At 41.2% G+C, this 17,465-nt stretch overlaps 1 protein-coding gene and 1 pseudogene across 4 annotated transcripts in view; both read right to left on the reverse strand.

The window, feature by feature from the left end:
• Positions 1-2,620: 2,620 nt before the first annotated feature.
• On the reverse strand, positions 2,621-2,738 carry LOC122550381 (5S ribosomal RNA; annotated as a pseudogene).
• Positions 2,739-3,735: 997 nt separating this feature from the next.
• The window catches only part of nsun6 (NOP2/Sun RNA methyltransferase 6), a 37,153-nt gene continuing 23,423 nt past the window's right edge, over positions 3,736-17,465 (reverse strand). For 3 of the 4 annotated variants that reach the window (XM_043690410.2, XM_043690408.2, XM_087987372.1), the window contains exons 8-12: positions 16,816-16,935; positions 14,424-14,568; positions 13,776-13,924; positions 7,573-7,698; positions 3,736-4,588 (exon numbers count right to left, since the gene is read on the reverse strand). In XM_043690410.2, coding sequence (XP_043546345.2) covers positions 4,370-4,588; positions 7,573-7,698; positions 13,776-13,924; positions 14,424-14,568; positions 16,816-16,935 — 759 coding nt within the window. In that variant the 3' untranslated portion in view covers positions 3,736-4,369. The remainder of the gene's footprint in view (positions 4,589-7,572; positions 7,699-13,775; positions 13,925-14,423; positions 14,569-16,815; positions 16,936-17,465) is intronic. The other variant, XM_087987373.1, reaches the window with a different exon arrangement.

The following is a 17,465-nucleotide window of genomic DNA, read 5'->3' on the forward strand; positions in this document are numbered from 1 at the left end:
GTTGGAACAACCTGGTAGGGACGCAGCAAATTCTGGAGCACAAACCTTCAATATTATTGCCAGAATGCTGTCAGAGACCAGAGTTTTGCAGTATCCGATACCTTCACCCATCTCTTGATAACATGTGGAATGAATGGAGTTGACTTAAGATGACCAACTGTGATCCTAGGGATGTCTGGAGGAGGTGGAGGTGGATCACTGCCAGCAATTGTTATAAATACTTCATCCTTATCAGCACCTGATTGTTGCAGGTGGGGTAGTATGCAGAGCCTCCTCCTCCAGTGTACACAATTCATAAACAATTGAACTCGGCGCAGGACTAGGCAATGCAGGATTTTCAGCCATGTTCTGCTATTCAAATATGATCATGGCTGATTTCATTTCAGCTTCACCTTCTCACCCACGTCCCATAGCTCTTCAACACATTATTAATTAAACATCTGCCTATCTCCTCCTTAAATTTACTCAATATTCTGGCATCCACCACTGGGACAGTGAAGTTCACAGATTCTTGACTCTGAGAGAAGTAACTTCTCCTCATCTCTGATTTAAATCTGCTACCCCCTTATCCTAAAGCTATGACCTCTCATTCCAGATTGTCTCACAAGAGAAAATATCATCTTGACATATACTTTGTCGATCCCCTTTAGTATTTTATATACCTTAATTGGATCTCCTCTCATTCTTCTAAATCTCAGAGAATGTAGGCCTAAACTGTTCAATATATCTTCATTAGGCAAACCTTTCATCTCTGGAATGAACCTCCTCTGAACTGCATCCAAGCAACTACATCCCTCCTCAAGTAGGGGGACTAAAAGTGTACACAGTATTCCAGATACAGTTTCACTAATGCTTTGCATAGTTGCAGAACATTACCTTTACACTCTATCCTTTTAGTAATAAATGGCAAAATTTCATTTACCTCCCTTTATTACCTGTTGTACCTGCATACTAATTTTCTGTGATTTGTGCTTGAGGACACTCTGATCCTTCCACTGAAGTACTCTGAAGTTTCTTTCCATTTAGATAATATGTTGCCTTTCTATTCTTCCAACAAACGTTCATGACTGAATATGACAGGACTGGAGCTTAAATCTGATCATGAGATTTCTTAGCTCTATCACTTGTTGCATATGCTGTTTGGTACGCAAGTAGTCCTGTTTTGTAGCTTCACAAGGTTGACACCTGATTTTTAGGTATACCTTGTGCTGCCCCTGGCATTCTCTCTTGTTTTTTTAAATTGAATCAGAGTTCTTGCTGAGGCTTGATGGAAATGGTATAGTGGGGATATCCCAGGCCACGAGGTTGCAGATGTGGTGGAAAATAGTTTTTCTGCAGTTGATGGTCCATAGTGTCTCACAGATGCCCAGTCTCGTGTTGTTAGACCTGTTTGAAATCTATTTCATTTAGCATGGTGATAGCACCACATAACACAATGGAGGTTATTCTCAATTTGAAGACGGGACTTTGTCTCCACCAGGACTGTGCGGTGGTCACTCATATCGATACTTTAATAGATAGATGCATCTGTGGCCAGCAGATTAATCAGGAGCTGGTCAAGTACGTTTTTCTATTTATTTGGCTCCTTCAGTACCTCCTGCTCACTTAGTCTAGCAAAGATGTACCTTGAGCCCAATCAATAGTGGTGCTATCAAGCTGGTCTCGGTGATAGACACTGAAGCCGTCCACCGAGAGTACATTCTGCACCTTCCCCATGCCCCACTCCAACCCCCCCCCACCTCCCCCCACCCACTCCATACCTACTTCAACTATTGTTCATCATTGGGTGTACTGAATCATCTGCCAGGAGAAGATGCGTGGTACGTGGTAATCAGCAGGAGGTTTCTTTGTCCACATTTGCCCTGGTATTATGAAACCTCTTGAGGTCAGGAGTCTCTTCCTGGGAAAGTGAGTTACAGTTTGCCTTGCAGGGCTTCCTGAAAATACCCCCCTTATCCTCTTACAAATTGAGGAGGGAGTGGGTCGACTAGCTCAGTTGGTTGGACAGCCAGTTTACAATGCAGAGTGATGCCAACAGCATGGGTTCACTTCCTACACAGGCTGAGGTTACCATGAACAACTGTCATAGAATCATACAGCACAGAAACAGACCCATCAGTCCAACTCATCCATGCCAATCAGATATCCTCAATTAATCTAGTCCCATTTGGCTCATATCCCTCTAAACTCCTCCCATTCATGTACTGTGGGAGATTTGTTGTAACCCAAGCAGCCATCTTGTCACATATTAAAAGCCTGGAATCCATTTTATTTCTCATCTTAGTGTTTGCTTGTATGCTCCTGCCCTCAGCAACATGGCTGTCCTTGTAGTTGTCCTAGCACTTCATAGTGAACTCTGTCCCATGGGAATGTTCTTTTTTTTTTAAGAACCTCTGACATTCCTTTTTGTCCTTTTTTCTCTTTCTTAAACCCCCACACTACCACCTAACTGCGGTAGTGCTTATATTTTCCCCCAGCACCCATGTGTGTGTGCAGGTGTGAGACACAAGGTGCGCGAATCTTTATTCAAACTTCCACCACCCGGAAGAAAGGAAACACCCGAGTGGCCTGTGACAAGCAGTGACCTTCACATCAAAGGGCAATGCTGTGTGATCAAAAAAGCCGACTGCATCTGGTATTCCCAGTCGGAATCCCATCCAAGTACTAACCAGGCCTGAGGCTGCTTAGCCTCCGAGGTCAGACGAGACCGGGCGTTTTCAGACTAGTATGGCGTAGGCCATGGGAATGTTCTTCTTTTACAATGAGCTATTGTTATACTAACGTTGCTTATCAAATACTAACTAGCACTGTCCAGACAGCTACGTGACTGAGTCTAGTGACTGGGCCGATTGCCCACTTACTCATTATGGTTCAATTAACAGTTTGCTAATTGTTAAATGATTGTAACCTATATAACCACGCAACCCTCTGCAGCTCGTCGGAGTGACTTGTGACCATCGTGGTCGACTTGTCTCTCCCTGCGAGCTCATGAAACAGTCAATAACTCAAGGCTTGTGTGGCGAGAGTCAGTTTCTTTAATTCAGATCGATACGAGCGAGCCTTAGTAAGAATTTTTCCATCCCACATCCCTTTTAGATGTTGTAAATACACCAGCCTCCACCACTGCCTCTGGCAAATTAGTCCATACACACACCACCTTCTACGTGAAAAATTGCCACTTATGTCCCTTTTATATCTTTCCTCTCTCACCTTTAACCTATGCCCTCTAGTTTTGGACTCCCCTATCCTGGGAAAAAGACAGTGGTTATTCAACCTATCCATGACCCTCATAATTTTATAACCCAACAAAAGTCACCCTTCAGCCTCCAACACTGCAGGGAACATAGCCCAGCCTATTCAGCCTCTCCCTATAGCTCAAACCCTCCAACCCCGGCAACATTCTTGTAAATCTTTTCTGCACCCTTGCAAGATTAACAATATTTCTCCTATAGTCAGGAGACCAGAAATGGCCAAGGTGTGATGACCTTCATGTTAAACCATCAAGTTATCTCTCTCTAATGGGACAGCAGCCTTATGATCTGCTAAGACTATGGTGACTTTATCTTTATTACCTCTAACATCTCAACCTCATCTTGCTAATTACCTTGATATGTGGTACCTGATTATACCGGATATTTATTATGTTTCCTGGTTCCCTTTATCTAGGCTGATTATTATGTCATCAAAGTACTTTAATATATTTATTTAATAAATTTGAAGCAATGTTGATGCTGCTCGATTACATTGCGTATTTGCAAATGCTGTGCAATTTTATTGCTGATATTAGTCTATTTCATTCATCACCTATAAAAGTACAAAATTTAACAATCATTAAAAATTACAAATGACAAAAAAAATTCACATTTCTATTTTATAAATCACAAAACATATTCACTTATGTTTAAATATAACATGAAACTCGTAAAATTCAACATTAAGTACATACATTTCACATGCAGTTTTGTACATTCCATCGACAAACCTTTTTTTAAGAAATGAGTAAGTGGCTGAAACCAAATGTTGCAACTTGGGTTCTGTATAAAATGCAAAAGCCCATAATGATCTTTCTCACTGCATGGTTTATGACCCCATTGAACAGCTGGCAAAATCTACTGCTACCATAGCAACAATGCTTTTGAATTGCCGTCACAAGAATATACTGATGATGCTCTTAACAGAGCTTCAGGTTTTCAGTCCACAAAGAACCTACAAATGATTAAACCACTAATGAATGATGTACACTATAAACATCAATAACCAGATCTAAACTCCTTACCGATGCTAATGGGCCTGCATCTAATTCCCATCATCTCCTGTTTTTGTTTTGTATTTCCAGAATTTGGGTTATTTTAATTACAGTTAATAACTGTTAGCCATCCTGCATCTTCATAAATTTAGCAATAAAGAAGCCTATTGTGTCCTTATTAGCAGACTTGATTAAGTGTTCTATCTGGCTGCTGTCCAGATCTGAACAAGAAACACTGGTATGCCCTTCAGTCACGCTGGCTGGATCAAATCTCTGCAGCAATTGCCGCTGATCATTGGACAGACCAGCACCCATCATTCCTTCTTCACCCAGGTGAGGTTCCTATATGAAAAGATGCATGTTTAAAAAGAAAACCTAATCCATTAAAAGTAGTGTTTTTGGAGCAAATAGATTGCAAATGCAAAAACAAAAAAATTAAATTTAAACTTTATGAACATTCTCTTTTCACTCATATCAAGTAGAACATTGAAAAATGACATTATAAACATAAAACCTCTAATTATGAATAATGATTTAAATACAAAGAGACAACAACAACTTCATTATCAAAGTTGAAGTAAAACTTTTTATTTCAGAAACACAAACTTATAAAAAATTCTATCTGGGATCTTGACATACATGCTGAGTCTAAAGTCCTAAAATGAAGAATTAATTACGCCCATTTCTCCACAAAAATAAAGTTACTTAAGGTTGGTGAAACCACAACAATACTGACAGCCATGATACCAAGAACTAAGATTGTGACTGGATGTTGAAACAATGGTAGTTACGAGGGTTTGGGTAATGGGAGTGACACCCCAACTTAATTTAAAATGTATGAAGTTTAGAAGTACCATACTTTGGTACCTACTTCCCAAGCATCCCAAGATAAAAACTGGTCCAGTGGATTTCTCGGTCTCTAGCCACATCCAAGATTTCCTAATACTTGTTCTCAAATGATAATAATCGCATTTATTTCCTCCTCATCTTTTGCCTCTTTTTTTCAGTAATTTTGGAATGCTTTTGAAGTCCTCCCCAGTGAACATCGGTACAAAGGGGGTGGACGAGGGGAAAGCAGTAGATGTGGTATATATGGATTTTAGTAAGGCGTTTGATAAGGTTCCCCATGGTAGACTACTGCAAAAAATACGGAGGTATGGCATTGAGGGTGAGTTGGAGGTTTGGATTAGGAGTTGGCTGGCTGGAAGAAGACAGAAGGTAATAGTTGATGGCAAAGGTTCATCTTGGAGTGCCGTCACTAGCGGTGTTCCGCAAGGATCTGTTTTGGGACCATTGCTGTTTGTCATTTTTATAAATGACCTGGAGGAGGGGTTAGAAAGTTGGGTGAGCAAGTTTGCGGATGATACGAAAGTCGGAGGAGTTGTAGACAGTGAGGAAGGATGTGGCAGGTTACAGCGGGATATAGATAAGCTGCAGAACTGGGCAGAAAGGTGGCAAATGGAGTTCAATGTAGCTAAGTGTGAGGTGATTCACTTTGGTAAGAGTAATAAAAAGATGGGGTACTGGGCTAACGGTCGGATACTTGGTAGTGTGGATGAGCAGAGGGATCCTGGTGTCCATGTACACAAATCTTTGAAAGTTGCCACCCAGGTAAATAGTGCGGTGAAGAAGGCATATGGCGTACTGGCTTTTATTGGTAGAGGGATTGAGTTCCGGAGTACTGAGGTAATGTTGCAGTTGTATAAGACTCTGGTGCGGCCACATCTGGAGTATTGTGTGCAGTTTTGGTCGCCATACTATAGGAAGGATGTGGAGGCACTGGAACGGGTGCAGAGGAGGTTTACCAGGATGTTGCCTGGTATGGTAGAAAGATCGTATGAGGAAAGGCTGAGGCACTTGGGGTTGTTTTCATTGGAGAAAAGAAGGTTTAGGGGTGACTTGATAGAGGTGTATAAGATGATTAGGGGTTTAGATAGGGTCGACAGTGAGAATCTTTTTCCTCGTATGGAGTCAGCTATTACAAGGGGGCATAGCTTTAAATTAAGGGGGGGTAGGTATAGGACAGATGTTAGGGGTAGGTTCTTTACTCAGCGAGTCGTGAGTTCATGGAATGCCGTGCCAGTAGCAGTGGTGGACTCTCCCTCATTATGGGCATTTAAGCGGGCATGGGATAGGTATATGGAGGATAGTGGGCTAGTGTAGGTTAGGTGGGCTTGGATCAGCGCAACATCGAGGGCCGAAGGGCCTGTACTGCGCTGTATTCTTCTATGTTCTAAAGTATTTATTCAGCTCCCTATAAATACTATGGCAACAAGAGCAGGTCAGAGGCTAGGAAACCTGCTGCAAGTAACTCACATGTAAAAGCCTGTTCAGTATCTACAAGGCACAAGTCAGGAGTGTGGTAAAATATTCTCCATAAGCCCAGAAAAGTGTAGCTCAAACAACACTTTGGCAGGTTGTCACTAACCTGGCTAAGAAGCCTGTGTGATTGGCACCACATCCACTAAAGGATCAACATACAGAACCAGCTGGCATAGTCAGCAAAGCCCACATCCCATGAATGATTAAAGAATGGTCGACTAAGCACTTAACAGCTTCAGATCACAGCAATGAATATGACTAGATAAACATGCATCTTTTACTCATTCATGGGATAGAGGCATCACTGGCTAGATGCCAGTGTTACCAATGTTAAAAAATATTTCCAATTTTTTAAAAAATCAAAATTTAAAACGTACTGTTGGAATATTGCATGCAATTGTGGTCTCCTTCCTATCAGAAAGATGTTGTGAAACTTGAAAAGGGTTCAGAAAAGATTTACAAGGATGTTGCCAGAGCTGGAGGATTTGAGCTATAGGGAGAGGCTGAACAGGCTGGGGCTGTTTTCCTGGAGCGTCGGAGGTTAAGGGGTGACCTTATAGAGGTTTACAAAATCATGAGGGGCACGGATAGGGTAAACAGACAAAGTCTTTACCCTGGGGTCAGGGAGTCCAGATCTAGAGGACATAGGTTTAGGGTGAGAGGGGAAAGATATAAGAGAGACCTAAGGGGCAACTTTTTCACATAGAGGGTGGTACATGTATGGAATGAGCTGCCAGAGGATGTGGTGGAGGCTGGTACAATTGCAACATTTAAGAGGCATTTGGATGGGTATATGAATAGGAAGGGTTTGGAGGGATATGGGCTGGGTGCTAGCAGGTGGGGCTAGATTGGGTTGGGATATCTGGTCGGTATGGACGGGTTGGAGCTGTTTCCATGCTGTACATCTCTATGACTCTATGTACAAATCACACAGATTTATTGGAGAAAATGGTCTATAACAATCATTTTATAAGCTGCATTAACTCGGTTAATTACATACTTACCTGTGACTGTAGGCTTAAACAAGGAAAAGAATCGAGTGCCCAGGCAACTTGTTCTTCATTTTCTGTCAGTGTTATTGTACAAGTGCTATATACCAAAATGCCTCCAGGTTTTAGTAAGTTCACTGCCTAGGAAAACATTTCAGAGTTTGAAACCAGAGGCAAACATCAAATCAAAAAATTGCAGAAGCTAGAATTCTAAGATAAAAGCAGAAATACTCAACATGGTTAGAGACAAAAAAAAACTGCAGATGCTGGAATCCAAAGTAGACAGGCTGGAAGAACACAGCAAGCCAAGCAGCATCAGGAGGTGGAGAAGTCAATGTTTTGGGTGTAACCCTTCTTCAGGACTGGGAGTGGATGGAAAAGGAGCTGCAGATAAAAGGTGGGGGGTTGGGGATGCGGTTGAATACACGTAGAGGGTATGACCTGGTTGGTTGATGGGAGGAATGAATCTGGTTGGTGGCTGGAAGGGTCAACGAGAGGAATGGAAGGGAGGGGCTGGGAAGAGAGTCAGGCGATGGGAAGGGAGGTTAATTAAAATTGGAGCACTTGACATCGAGTCCACCGGGCTGTAGGCTGTCCAGACGGAAGATGAGGCGTTGTTCCTCCAATTTGCAGTTTGATTTGTTGTAGCAATGGAGAGATTTTCAGAGTTTTGCAGAGTTTTGTACAGAGTTCCTTGGCATGAAGCCTAGCAGGATATCTGATGAGTGTATCTTATCAAACTCACCTCATTAAAACCAACCAGGCCCTTCCTTATGGCACTGCTCTCACCTGATCCTCACCCTGTCTTACCATGTGCTATTCCCAGAACAACCAACCACTTATGGGATATCTGCCAAAAGATACGTATCCACACCTTCTTTGCAAGGCACTATGCACCAGGACAAGAATTACATCCCAGTGCTGTCCCTCACCAGCAAAGCAATTGCACAACAGCCACGCCTGACACACCCTCACATGTAATCACTCCACAATCTCTCACCTTTGTTATGGTTAAATACCAGGGCCCACAGTTTACCTGTCTCTAGCTGCATCCTATCTAAACACCCTCTAAGTCACTGCTATTCCGTCTCCAGTGTCCACTGTAGACCTGCAGCTTGTCACTATCCAGTAGAGGAACATCACGTAAAGCAGAGCAATCAGACAAATTCAAACATGAGCTTTTATTTCCAGCCACCAAAAGTGAAAACAAACAAAATGAATAGAGGCTGCAGTTCACTTCCACTCTGCAAGTGAAATGCTGGAATGATGACTGACAACTATTTTACATGACACAATAGTTTGCTGCATCCAGCTTTTATCTAGTATCTCATCTACTGGAACTGGCTATCAATCAGACTATGTGGAAATAGTGGCAATTGGATAATTTCACTGAACTAGCAATCCAAAAATAGGGAGAAAGTGCTGGAGAGTCAGCATCCAAAAAGGGGTGGCGCTGGAAAAGAACAACAGGTCAGGCAGCATCTGAGGAGCAGGAGAGTCGATATTTCAGGCATAAGCCGTTCATCAGGAGTACAAACAGGGAAGGGGAATGAGAAATAAATGGGTGGGTTTGCTGGGGGAGAAGGTAGGTGTGAAGGCGATAGGTGGATGCGGATGTGGGGGAAGTAACTGTGATAAGTCAGTGAGGAGGGTGGGGCAGTACGGTCTAAAGGCAGATGAACAAGTAGGACAGGTCAAAAGGGCAGTACCAAGTTGGAGTGTTGGATCTGGGATGAGGTGGAGGTAGGGGAGATTTGGAAACTAATGGTGAAGTCGGTATGGATGCTGTGTGGTTGAAAGGTACCAAGGCACAAGATGAGGTATTCTTCCTCCAGTTAGTGGATGGATTTGATTTGGCAGTGGAGCAGGCCAGGACTTGCAGGTGGGTTGCTTAGTGAGTGTGTCCCAGAGATGTTCTCTGAAACACTCCACGAGTTAGCAACCTGTCTCCCCAATGTAGAGGAGACTACATCGAGAGCAATGGATGCAGTAGATGAGATGGGTGGATGTGCAGGAAAATCTCTGCTGGATGTGAAAAGATCCTTAGGGGCCTTGGACGAAGGTGAGTGGGGAGGTTTGGGCTTAAGTTTTACACCTCCTGTGGCAACAAGGGAAGATGCTGGGTGTGGAGGGTGGGTTGGTAGGGGGCGTAGACCTAACAAGGGAGTTGTTCAGGGAATGGTTTCTGTGGAACATAGATATGGGTGGGGAGCAAAATATATCCTTGGTGGTGAGGTCTGTCTGTAGGTGGTGGAAAATGGTGGAGGATAATGCACGTATCCAGAGATTAGTGCAGTGGAAGGTGAGGACTGGGAGTGGAGGTTCTATCCTTGTTGTGGTTAGAGGGATGGGGTTCAAGGACGAAGGTGCTGGAAGTGGAGGAGATGTATTGAAGGGCATTGTTGATCACGCGGGAAGGGAAATTGTGGTCCCTGAAATAGGAGGACATCTGGGATGTCGCTGGAAATGGAGACGAAGAGGTCCAGGAAGGGGAGGGAGGTGTCTGAGATGATCCATGTGAACTTGAGGTCAGGGTGGAAGGTGTTGGTGAAGTTGATGAATTATTCAAACTCCTTGTGGAAGCATGAGGCAGCGCCAATACAGTCATCGATGTAGCGGAGAGAAAGATAGGGGATGCTGCTGGCGTAATTATGGAAGATGGACTGTTTTATGTACCCTACGAAGAGACAGGCATTGCTGGGGCCCTTGCAGGTGCCCATGGCTACACCTCTGGTCTGATAAGTGGAAGAATTCAAAAGGAGAAAGTGTTGAGAGTGAGGACCTGTTCCACCAAACAAACAAGTGTGTCAGTGGAGGTGTACTCGTTAGGTCGGCAGGAGAGAACCCCAAGACAATGTACTGGTAACACAGGTTTGAAATGCACCATGGCAGATAGTGAAATCTGAATTTGATAAAAGTCTGGATTAGACAGCTGGCCTAATGATGACCATGTAAGCATTCTTGATTGTTGTAAAAATGCAATTGGTTCATTACTGCCCTTACTGGTCTTGCCTACATACTATTCTAGAAATTCACTTGATCACAGCTGTCCAAACTTGACATAAGCATCCTTCTTTCTCTTGACCAGAGTCTTGATATCTCTAATCATCCAATTTTCCCTACTCCTGCCAGCCTTGTCTTCACACTAATAGGAACTAGCTGGCACTGAACTCTTTACCTGTGAACTGCCTCCCCCAGTCAACTTTTGAAAGTTCCTGTCTAATATCATTAAAATTGGCCTTCCTCCAAATTCAGAATTTTAACTTGTGAACTAGGCCTATCTTTTTCCATAATTATCTTTAAATTAATAGAATTATGGTCACAGGTCCCAAAGAGATCCCCCACTAACAGCTCAGTCACTTGCCCTGCCTTATTTCCCAACAGGAGGTCGGGTTTTACCTCTTCATTAGAAGGGCTATCTCCTTGGTGATAGAGAACATTTTCTTGAACATACTTAAATTCCTCCATGATGATTCTGGCAAAATAAAAAAAAAGAAAGGTTCCCAATCCAGTAATAAAGTGAGAAGTAATCAGACAAACCCAAAGATAGAGGGCATTTCACCATGTACAGACAGGGATCTCCACCCCATTCACGAGTCCACAGCTCCTCCATTTCACCTGGCTCTGGTACAGCCAGCCTTCATTATCAACCCAATTCCTCAAGTTAGATTTTACTGCTGAGGCTACTCGGGAATATACAATAGAGTCAAAGCAGCATCCTTGATTTGTTTTCAATAATAAGCATTAGAAATCACAAATCTATGGATGAAATTTCGATCCCCAATGTATATATAATACATGTACATAATACATAGTATAAATAATACATAAAAACATTCATTATTGACAACACGAGTTCATTAATTACTATTAGTGGAGATTACAAAGCATAAGTATGGCAAAAATGTTATGGTAGAAACACCCAAGTAGCTAGGCCAGCATTTATTACCCATCCCTAATTACCCAGAGAGCAGTTAAGAGTCAATTGCATTGCTGTGGGTCTGTAGTCATATGTAGGCCGGATCAGTTAAGGATGGCAGTTTCCTTCCCTAAAGGATATCAGTGAGCCAGATGGCCTTTTATGACAATCATTAAACTGTTAATTCAAGATTGTTATTGAATTGCCATGGCAGAATTCAAACCTAGGCCAAGGAACATTACCTGGGTGTCTCAATTAATTGGAGCAAATTACTGCAGATGCTGGAATCTATACTGAAAACAAAAAGTACTGGAGATCACAGCAGGTCAGGCAGCATCCATGGAGAGAAAGCAAGCTAATGTTCCGAGTCTAGATGGTTCTTCATCAGAGCTGAAGTGAAGTGTGGAGGGGGCAGCATTTATGCAACGTTGGCGGCGGTGCTTAAAATGACTGTGTTAAAATGACAGGCCTTTTTTAACACAGTGTCCTGCTCGCATGCCCACTTGTCTGTCCTCAGCATGCTGCAATGCTCCAGCAAATCACAACAAAAAGGTTCCCCATGGTAGGCTCACTCAGAAGGTCAGGAGGAATGGGATACAGGGAACTTAACTGTCAGGATACAGAATTGGCTGGCCAACAGAAGACAGAGAGTGGTAGTAGAAAGAAAATATTCTGCCTGGAAGTCTGTGGTGAGTGGTGTTCCACAGGGCTCTGTCCTTGGGCCTCTACTGTTTGTAATTTTTATTAATGACTTGGATGAGGGGATTAAAGGATGGGTCAGCAGGTTTGCAGACGACACAAAGGTTGGAGGTGTCGTTGACAGTATAGAGGGCTGTTGTAGGCTGCAGCAGGATATTGACAGGATGCAGAGATGGGCTGAGAGGTGGCAGATGGAGTTCAACTTGGATAAATGCAAGGTGATGTATTTTGGAAGGTCGAATTTGAAAGCTGAGTACAGGATTAAGGATAGGATTCTTGACAGTGAGGAGGAACAGAGGGATATTGGGGTGCAGGTACATAGATCCTTTAAAATGGCCACCCAAGTGGACAGGGTTGTTAAGAAAGCATATGGTGTTTTGGCTTTCATTAACAGGGGGATTGAGTTTAAGAGTCGTGAGATCTTGTTGCAGCTCTATAAAACTTTGGTAAGACCACACTTGGAATACTGCGTCCAGTTCTGGTCGCCCTATTATAGGAAAGATGTGGATGCTTTGGAGAGGGTTCAGAGGAGGTTTACCAGGATGCTGCCTGGACTGGAGGGCTTATGAAGAGAGGTTGACTGAGCTCGGACATTTTTCATTGGAGAAAAGGAGGAGGAGAGGGGACCTAATTGAGGTATACAAGATAATGAGAGGCATAGATAGAGTCGATAGCCAGAGACTATTTCCCAGGGCAGAAATGACTAACAAGAGGGGTCATAATTTTAAGCTGGTTGGAGGAAAGTATAGAGGGGATATCAAAGGCGGGTTCTTTACACAGAGTTGTGAGAGCATGGAATGCGTTGCCAGTAGCAGTTGTGGACTGCAGAATGCGTAGCCAGTAGCAAGGTCAGTGGGGACATTTAAGAGACTACTGGGCATGCATATGGTCACAGAAATCTGAGGGTGCATACATGAGGTGGTTGGCACAACATCGCGGGCTGAAAGGTCTGTTCTCTGCTGTACTGTTCTATGTTCTATGTTCTAAAAACTGGAAAGGCAACATCTGATCTTCAGACTAGGCACTTTACAACCTTGTGTGCTCAAAATTGAGTTCAGATCGTCAGACCATGAACCCATTCCTTCCCTTTCTTTTAGCTTTGCTTATTACATTCTCTGTTATCATGTCCTCTCTCTGTCCACTCCCCCCATCCCAGTGGGACTGTCTGTGCTTTACAGTCTGGCAGTTAGACATGCTATTGTTCTGCCTTTCTCACATTCTAATCACTTAATCTGAGCTATCAACATCCTTTGTCCCCCAACAGTCCAAGCCCATCCATCAATGCAGAAACGCTGGCCCATTCACACTTCACGTCAATTCTTATGAAGGATCATCTAAACTCGAAATTTTAGCTTGCTTTTTCGCCATGGATGCTGCCTGACCCTCTGTGATCTCCAGCATATTTTGTTATCTGCATTAATTGCCTTGTAATAATATCACAAAGCCATCACCATTCCAACCATTGAAAACGGATTTATTTTTCAAAGACAAGAAAATATATATAAATCTTCAATGAATTTTCTTTCAGTTATTATGTTTCAGTTGTGTAAAACAAACAGAACCTGCTTACAGACAGAACTATACAGAAGGGAAAGCTTACCACTCTAAACAATTTTCGTTGTAATGGCGGATAAGAAGCGATTTCCTTTAAACTCCAATCACACGCCATATTTGGTCTCTGACCTAACCCACTGCAAGGCGCATCCAGAAGTATACGATCAAAGGATTCCGGTGGAAATGGAGGTCCTGCTATAGAAATCCAAAATATTTAGCTGCGTCAATTGAAACAAACTTAATGACCATGCTTTTAAATTTGATAAGAATTGTACTGTGTTTCAACGAGGTTGAATTTAAGCTTGGCAGTTCGAATAAATTCTCTGATGATATTCTTCAAAGTATCTCAAATTAAATAATTTCCTTTGTCATATGCCGTGAAGAAGTCAGAATTAAAACATGTCTCATATTTATTTTCTCTCAACATCAGATCTGCTTCACCCTTCTTTTTCCTATAATTCATCTTAGGCAGAACAAAATAATGGTATGCTAGTAGGCTTTGTTCTAAAGTGTTAAAGATGTACAAGTAAATGTTGGAAATTACACCTAGACATTCACAGAATAATAAAAACTGCTTGGTCACATCCTTAGGCCACAAGACATATTTTAGAACACAAAGCCTTTTTTAATTAGAAGCACAATCTCAACTTCTCTGTGCTGTTTAATGTTATTCAATTCTTGTTTTCTTTCATACCTTGCCCATCCCAATTGCCTTCCTTTGCCAGTGCTTTAGTTCCATCATAACAAAACACTTTAATACATTTTAGTTGTAAATTCTCAGCATTCTGCTTTATCTTCTTCACTTTATTCGCAATTTTATCCATTGCTATTACTTCCCCCTGTCAAAATATTAAATGTTCCAAATTTTAGTGAGGTTACTGTTTTTGTACGTTTACAATTATCAAAGTCAAAAACTGAAATGCACACCAGACAAAATCTATGGAGAAAGGAAAAATGTTAATTTTCAAAAGTATTGTGCTTTGTCAGAACATAGTTACAGATTTCCAACATCTGCAATCATTTTCTTTGCCTGCTGACAAACTGTTATGGGGAATTTTATTGCTGAACTTGAAATATTCAGTTAGGAAACAATATTACTAAATTATAAAATAGTACATTTTATCTGCTAAAACATATACTAACTCAAAGTTGAAGCTTACAACTATACTTTTTCCATAATTATTAAAATGTGATAAAATTCTAAATTGCAACAAATAATTCTGGTCTAAAATTTAAATGACAATTTCATGTATAAGAGTTTAATTTGTATGGTTATATTTTTCTGAACAGACAAGCAACAATAACCATTAAAAAAACCAATGCATCAAAATACCATTGGAGGGAACCAAAATCATACACCATTTAAAGCACTACACACAAGATTATATATATTACAGTGAGGATGAGTGCATAGGCCCTACCACTACTGCATAGTCCTTCCAAACCCACTTCTAATTCACCCTCACATTGCAGAATATTATGCAAAACTAGGACAAAAAGGATATATAAAACATACACTTAAACAGTCATTATTCCACCAAATGTTGTTAGAAATGGTCCATGCTGATCTCTGTTTATCAGGAATAGCAGTGATTGCACTAAGAAGAAATGAACAGAATTGCTTAATAATTCTGTCAGTTCTGACCCCATCTTAAAAAAATCTATTTCTTATTAAAAATGAAGACTCTCTCTCAACTGGGGAAGATGCAAAGGTTACAGGAGCTGAAAGGTAAATCCCGAAACTGTCTTATAGGAAATGGTCCCAAATCACAAATTACTTTTTAACATTCCCATTCTAAAAATCATGCATTTTTGGTCAAAAAACAAGCTTTTTTTCAATCTGTAAAGGGCAATTTATCTTAATTTTGGAAGAGGTCAGATTTAAAAAAAAAAGAAACCAAAATCCTTCGCTTGGTCCACTTTAGTGGTTCTACATCAACGTTTTCACAGTTAATTACTTAACAGTTGATCCTTAAAGGCTGACATTAGCTTGAACATAATTTGAATATGAGGAGTTAGGATGGTAAGATTAATTTGTATAATTCTGCACACTATGGTGTTCCATTTCATAGAATGATATTAAAATGATGAAATTTTACATGACATGTTTACCTGTACTAAATGTTTAAGCTAAATAACATATTTCTTTATCCTTTCAGGGGATGTGATTGTCAATATCAAGGTCAGAATTTGTTGCCCATTACTAGTTGGACTTGAACTGTGTTACTTGCTAGGCCATTTCAGAGGGCTGTTCAAAGTCAACTACATTTCCAAAGGCCTGGAGCCACTTGGAGGCCAAAGTGAGTAAGGGTAGTAGATTTAAAGTATTAAGACTCAAAACACAGAAGAGGCCTTTGGCCCATTGAGTCTGCATTGACAAAACTATACAAGTCCAAATTTCCAACATTTGGCCCATAACCTTGAATGATACTTCAAGTGCTCATCCATGCACTTAATAAAGGTTGTGAGATTTCCCCCCCTCTACTATTCTCCCAGGCAGTGCATTCCAGGTTCCCTCGGTGAAAAATGTTTCTTCAAATGTCTAAATCTTTTGCTCTTCACCTTAAAATATGCCTCCTCGTTACTGACCTCAACTAAGGAGAAGTTCTGTTTCTTATCCATCCTGTCTACGCCCTTATTATAATATACATCTCAAACAAGTCCCCCCTTAGCCTTTTGTGCTCTAAAGGACCTCAATCTATCCAGCCTCTTATCAATAAAATGCTCCTTCCCAGGGAAATTCCTGGTGAATCTCCTCTGTGTCCCCTCCAGTGCAATCACAAGCTTCCTATAGTGTGGTGGTCAGAACTGCACAAAGTACTCCAGCTGTGGCCTAACCAAGGTCCTGTACAGCATCAATATAACCACCCTGCTCTTATAATTTCTGCCACAACTATTAAAGGCAAGTGTCCCATTTGCCTTATTAACCATTCTATTTACATGCCCTGTTGAATTCAAGGGGTAGTTTTGTTGGTGAAAACAAACATCCCACCATTTTTTAAAATTAAAAATTGTGTCCAGTATTTTGGTCAAAGTAGTCTAATTTATTTCACAAAGCAGATTATTTTTCAGTGTTGTAGTCCTACCTTATCATTCATTAATGCTGCAATATGGGTGGTTTTTCCACCGGGAGCAGCACAAATATCCAAGATTCGCTCTCCAGGTTTGGGATCCAACACATGACTCACTACCACAGATGGCAAGTTCTGAATATTAAGAGAAGCATATTATTATTTGCTGTGTAGGCCTCCATGATTAATTTTGTATGTTTACTATATCTTAAATTAAAACCTCCACGTATATTAAGACAATTACTTTCAAAATTAAACTCTCAAACAATCCAGAATAATCTTTTAACACAAAAAGGGTAGGATTTAGATGACACCACATGTCTGTTAACATCACCTATTTAAATATACCTTTAGTGCTTAAGTGGATAGTAAAAACATCCGCTTTAAATTAATTGCACAAGTATTACTCTGCCTGATTTCCCATATTTTTCTTCAGTACCTTGCCCATTGCTAAGGACGTTAATAGCTAAAGGGGTATTTAGTTCTAGGTGATTGCTGACAAGTGGAATTGCATTTCAAAGTAATTTCACAAGGATGATATAAGTCAATAAAAGCAAAGATTGTTATTCTTCTGCCAAGGATGCCCTAAACAACAACCATTATGTATACCTTGCCTTCTTTATGCTTAAATGAAAAAAAAATTAACAACTGTTGAAAACACAAAG

The sequence above is a fragment of the Chiloscyllium plagiosum genome, unplaced genomic scaffold, assembly GCF_037043375.1.
Source record: "Chiloscyllium plagiosum isolate Xiang-an unplaced genomic scaffold, Cpla_swu_hap1 HiC_scaffold_5, whole genome shotgun sequence".
In the NCBI taxonomy this organism is placed as follows: Eukaryota; Metazoa; Chordata; class Chondrichthyes; order Orectolobiformes; family Hemiscylliidae; genus Chiloscyllium; species Chiloscyllium plagiosum.